A 6,400-nucleotide genomic window follows, 5' to 3' on the forward strand; every position below is an offset into this window, starting at 1 on the left:
ACTTCACAGAGAAGCATCGCTGAAATGTACCTCAACATCTACAGTTTGAATTCAGGTTTTAAAACCACAGAAACTTTGGTGCACATCCACGTGGAACAGTTTATGTTGCTCAAGCACCACTTTCAGTTTTGACTAATGAAGAAATAAAAATGCAAACCAGCTCCATGACAACCAGCACATAAGTGAGCAAACTGCCCAGCTGAGCCATAGTAAAACTCCTTCCTCTCCCCTCACGGCATGTTGAAGGTCACTTGTTTTAGATAAGCACATGAAGTCATCAAAAGGAAGATTAATTTAAAAGCTTGATAACGTTTTTGCTTTTTTTTTGGAATGTCAGTAAGGACCGAGAGCCAGGCTAACAAACTAACCGAGAAAGGACAGTGTTCACCCTGCCCAAACCAAAAATGCCTAAAATTTCCCCCCCCCCCCCCCCCCTCCCGTAAAAAAAACGCCCCCCGTGGTTCTCCTGGTGACGCCTCCTCTGAGCCAGCGTTACCTCACTCTTACACAAACACGCAGTTCTCGTAAAGCATCCACTTCAAACAGCTCTGGCTTTCTGTCTGATCACCTCTCGGTTTAGGGGAGCAGAGGCAAAGAGCTACTACTGAGGGGTTCTGCAGCAGCTCTGCAAGGTAATCAACTTGTCGGATTTTTACTTTTTGTTTGTAATGCCTAACTAGCGGTTGAGTAGATGGATCAAAAAAAGCCTCCTGGCAAACCATCTGCCTCAATTCGTAGTAGGAGAAAAGTCTCAGTACAAACGCAAAAACAGATTTAATAACACTTTGGCTTACTTGCTTCCTATAGGGAAACAGAGGCAATTTTTAAGATCAAGATCTAGTGCAAAATATAAAATCTTTTAGTCATGGGTGTCAGTTGTATGTGTTTAAACATGCATATGCATTCTGATTTAGTTTCAGTTCATCACATGAGACAGATTTAGAAAGCAGCAGTCCACCGGGACCAGGCTGCGTGCCTTTCTCTCCAGCCATGCTGCTGCAAAACGCCCTTAATTCTTTGTACCTCCTTGGACCTTTTGCAGGCTCTGAATTGCCAAGATGCTTCTGCTTCTTTCTCTGGTCACTGGGCTGGCCCTGTCTGCCTCTGGTCTCATGACAGACAAAGAAACTGGCCCAAGCCAAGAGTCATTTCGTGAGATACAGAAAAAAGTGAACGACCTCTGGCAGAATTTGCTCTACCCGATAATGCCTGGTAATGAGAGTGATGGGATGATTTACACCACTTGTGAAATGAAGCCCAGCTCCAAAATAGATGCTGACAAGCCGCAAGTAACTGGACAAGTCTTATTCAGACAGCATTACTCATATGGAAGATTAGAAGCCATTTTTCACTTGGATGGGTTTCCATTGGATAGTAATCAGTCTGGTAGAGCTATACACATCCATGAGCTTGGGGATCTCAGCAACGGCTGTGATTCTACAGGAGGACACTATAACCCTTTCAGCGTGAATCACCCCCGTCACCCAGGGGATTTTGGCAACTTTTTTCCTAAAGAAGGCAAAATCAGAAAATACAAAACAAATCTCCCTGCCACGATGTTTGGTCCATATTCCATCATGGGCAGATCCGTTGTGATCCATGAGCAGGAAGATGACATGGGCAAGGGCAACAATAAGGCCAGTTTGGAAAATGGAAATGCTGGGAAACGTCTGGCTTGCTGCGTGATTGGGATATGCAACAAGAACTTGTGGGAAGAGAAACTGTCTGAGGTTACTGACAAGAAGAAGAGAGGGCTCAACAAACGAACATAGAACCAGGCTTACGTGAAGACCAACAAGCTGGCTACAGCCTGGGCAGCACAAAGTACCTTAGGCTGTGCTGTCGGCACTAAGCTATATGGCTAAAGGATTCCCATTTCCATTTGCTTGCTCCTCTAAGAAATGCGTATCACTTTGTATAGCCTCCTTTCTGTAAGCCCATCAATAAAACCAGCATCAACTCACCATTGTGATGTATCTTCTTGAAAAGATTCCCCTTTATGCAGTTTGGGAGTTGAATGCATGTAAGTAAGAGTGCTAACGGATATGGTTGACGGTCTGTTAAAGAGTTTGTGTGCTGTAAGGGGCTCTTAAGGGATCCTAAGTTAGATACAAGGGAAAAAAGGTTAGTATGAATAAGTAAGAAATTGCCTTTCATTAGACGCTATCCTGTATTTAGCTGCAAATCTGAAAAGCAAAAAGATCTCTATGCTTTCAACAGTGTTAGATGTTGTGTTGCAAGACCTGGATAATGGACTTCCCCTAAAAATAAGGGAAAGTCCAGACATTTCTGTTTTAAACTTTAGATCCATTATGTTATTCTACTTGTATTTTCAGGTTTTATTCTCAAACATGTATAAGCTTCTTGATTATTTTAAATTGTCCACATGGCTATAGCTAAGTCACACTGTTTACATCTGAAAGCAGACTTAAAAGAAATACTCCAATTTACCATCACTCCCCAGCAAAAATTCCCTAAAGTCTCTAGTTTGTGCCTGTGAGTAACTAAGTTGTATACAAAAGTTTTAATGCTGCTTAGACAATGATGATAACGTTAGCAGATCAGAGATAAATACTATTTTCAAAGCCAAAAAATACCGAGTGTGTTTCATCATACAAGAATCTAGGAAGTAAATCTGTCAATTTAGAGTGAGAGAAGTGACAGTGAAAAGATTTAAGTCAGATAATTTTCAGACTTAGAACTCTCACTCAATAAAGCTTTACTTTTTTAATTTAACACAACTTACTGAGAATACTAAAACACTACCTCATGACTATCATTCATCTGATACTGAGAAGAGAAAAGGAAGCAAGCAGGTAGAACAAGTGTATCAGGAAATGTTTTTATTAAAGATGACAAAACGTATTAATATAGTTTAACCATGTTGTGCAGTTAATCCAGGCGGCAACAAAAGAGAGGTCTGCAAATAAATTAAGCTGCATACTTTAGAAAGTAAAGCTACAAAACAGAAGCTGGTAAACAAAATCCTATCTTTTGGAAATGTAGCAGACTTTCAACCTAATCTCAGTTAAGATTTTGAAATACATTACTGAGCTCATATGGATTAAAGAAATTCCACTATCTTTATTATACAAATTCCCATATGCTTAAAAATAGTCTCACTTAGAAAAGAAGCAGCATTCTAAAAGATGCTTCTTAATCTGTTATTTTCACACACATATTTTACAAATTCAGTGAACACTGTTTTTGAAATAACCACAACATCGTACTTCCAAATGAAATCCTTCTCATAGATAATGAATGAATTCACTTTTAGGCAAGACAACCTCCTTAAATTCAGTTTGTAAAATGCATCTTCTCCATACCCCTGCCACAACATTCCCTTCACAGTTTGCTTCCCCAAAGCCCAACACCAAAAAGGCTTGTATGTCTGGATGCGATTTCTGCATTTCTAAAGTCCTAGAAAAAGGGAACACAAATCTAAAAAGAAAGAAAGAAAGAAACCTAAACAAACCCAAACAAAACCACTGCCCACCCCTAAAAACCTCAAGTAGTGTTGATTCCACAACTAAACACCAATTAATTTACTGGGAAAAAAAATCATCATTCTAATAGCACAACAGTATCAATTAAAACCATATAAAAGGAAGATACTGACAAGAATATTCAATTAGTTATCTCATAGTGCAGCAAAGATGTCTTACTTTTACAAGTCTCCTGCCTTTGAAGTCTTGTGTTCCTGGGAGGAGGCTAAAAATGTAGCTAGAATACACATTCACTAGGGCAGAAAGGAGAGGGACAGTATTGCAGTAGTGATACAGCACTAAAAACAAGGTTTCCAGAGATCTAGATATCTCACTGGAATTTAATGATTGCAAAGATAGAAAAATGGCATCTAAGAGGGATAATGGTGTGCGGATAATTACCAAGATGTCCCAATTGTTTGGTTGTACATCACTATGTTCTGACAGAAAAAACATACTAGAAGGAATCAACGAATGAGGCACTAAAAAGCTGTTGGGCCAGCACTGCTTCTACCTGCTTCAGTTTTTCCTCCAAGCTCTTCATTAGTTAATAGCATTAACTGGCTGTTAAGGGACCAACAGCAAAATGCTAATTCACACAACAACGGGTCAGGAAAGACACAGGCCAGGGAAACAATATAACACCCTCAACATTTCTGAGCTCAGCTGTGTGAAATCTTGACCTTCTTATTCACTTGCCTTACAGCTCTGACTGCACTGATATTTAGCTCTGTGCAGGATTAGTCTGTGAAAGATGGAAAAGAATACATCTTGAATAAAATGCTACTTCATGTGACATTCAAGCATTACAGGAAAAAATCCTGCCACATTCTCCCAGAGATTTCAGTTTCTGCAGCTATTTCTTTTCCAACTTGTCAGTACTGCCATATAAATGAGTCAATAATGCAGTCAGTCACAATTAATGGGAACAGCATAACAACCTTTCAAATACTTAAACTCTTCTTGGTTTTTCAGGTGATGAGGAACTTAAATGGTGAGCAGCATAACAGAAGAAAAACTTTTTACTGCTTCATGTCCCTAATACGCTTAAATATACAGATGTTTTTTGTTCCAAAGAGCTGCTGCTCAGTGTCAGTGAAATGCTGCAATGTCAAACTACCTTCAAAGAGAAAGCAAACATATTTGAGGAGCACTGTGATTACGGCTTTATTGCCTGCAGGCAGACACTGAAAGGGTTACATGAATGCACCTGCTAGGGAAAACACATGAGAATAGAGACAGGCTACATTTTTCACCTTCCCACTATCATTCCTTATATTTATATGTAATAATTTACATACAGCCCTTCTTCTGCTGAATACAAACTGTTCATGGACTCTGACACCTTGATTATGGCAGCACCTGCTAGCTCATCTTCCATATACAGAAGAGTTTGTCAGTATTGCTAATAGAAACTCTGTTTATTCAGTAGCTGACAAGTGGGCTGTAAAAATTTGCAGCTGGCAGTTATTTGTCAAAGAAGTACTCAATCTGGGAGGGATTTTCCTTTTTATTAGTAGTATTTTATTAAATTTGGTTTAATTCTCTCTGATTGGTTTCAAGTTCTAGGAGTGAGAAATGAACATTTACAGACAATTAGGTCCCAAGCCAGCAGAAAAATTGCCTTGATGGCTGCTGGCCCATAGAAGCTCCACAGCTGCAGAGACTATTCCTTATGCTACAAACAGGAGAGGAAGGACATGCCTGCCCTTCTCCAACAGCTGCTAACTTCAACGTTAAGTATTCCTTTGTTGCTGCCTTCCTAGGAACAGAGTGGCACAGCTTCAGCATTAGGAGAAAGCTAAGGAATGACACAGCAGCCTGACTTTTCCCCAGTTACTATATGAATGTTCTCCTATGACTAAACATCAACAAAAGAAGTTGTTTAAGAAAGCGGCAACAACGCAAATAAACCTTCATACCACACCATAGACTGGTGAAATAAGGAGGAACGGAAGAGTTATCCTTAATTCCAAAACATAAGAAAATAAAAGACGACACAGATTCCTTTAAAAAGGAGGGCCCAGATGGAGTAAACTGAAATCTACCACCTGATACTCGGCCCACGGTCTGTTCTAGCTCCTCTAAGTTGAGGAATGCAATTCCCATAACTGAGAGAGCCAAGTAAGTGGACAGGGCATCACTGGTTCTCCTCTTGCTGTTCTCCTTGCTTTGGAACAGCATTGCTGTTTCTCACAGAAAGACTTCTGGCTTCTCTGGTAATGTCTCCTTCAGAGCTTCATTAAACTGGGTTCTCAGTATCTGATGAAGTAACTCCCTGCATTTTCATAGGATGAGCTGGGAGAGGGAAGGAAAAATTTTATACAGTTGAGAAGATAAAAAGGTTTGTAATGAGAGAACCATATACGCGAAGAGATGGTTTTCAGAAACTTCCTATATGAGAACAGTGATTTTATTCTGAGGATGGGCTTACTGTCACTATATGTAAAGAGAAATAGAACGCAGTCTGAGAAACAAGCAGAAACTTGCAGCCTTAAATGAGTCTCAATTTATCACTCCAAATTTTTCATCTTTGGAAGACACTTCTAACCATTAAAACACAGTCCAGCAGTAGGAACATACACGTTACAAAAGCCTAGTGATAACAGGATAAATCATTATCATTGGTCTCTTTGCTACACTAATGTAAATTACATCAATCTATGTAGAAACTTCAAATCATTACAAAAAACCAGCATGATTAAACCTCATGACTAATTCTTTCCCTTAGGAAATCTCCATTTTTGGTACACTGTAGCCAAAAATAACAGAAAAACAGCTTTATTAGACAAATATTAACAGTTTAATGTAAAAATCAACCCTACAGCATAGACACTGCAAAAGGATTACAGTGAGAAGGTCGAGGGCCTGGATTTCATACCTCAAGCCAAACTGTTATCCAAATATTCACAGTT

General features: G+C 39.4%; 1 protein-coding gene across 1 annotated transcript; it reads left to right on the top strand.

Annotated features, from left to right (window-relative positions):
* Window positions 1-1,044: 1,044 nt before the first annotated feature.
* On the top strand, window positions 1,045-1,772 carry SOD3 (superoxide dismutase 3, extracellular). Its single transcript, XM_009703843.1, has one exon. The coding sequence runs from the start codon at window positions 1,059-1,061 to the stop codon at window positions 1,770-1,772; it is 714 nt and encodes a 237-aa protein (XP_009702145.1). The 5' UTR covers window positions 1,045-1,058.
* Window positions 1,773-6,400: the final 4,628 nt, after the last annotated feature.

This window comes from Cariama cristata, unplaced genomic scaffold (assembly GCF_000690535.1).
Source record: "Cariama cristata isolate BGI_N322 unplaced genomic scaffold, ASM69053v1 scaffold7917, whole genome shotgun sequence".
NCBI lineage: Eukaryota > Metazoa > Chordata > Aves > Cariamiformes > Cariamidae > Cariama > Cariama cristata.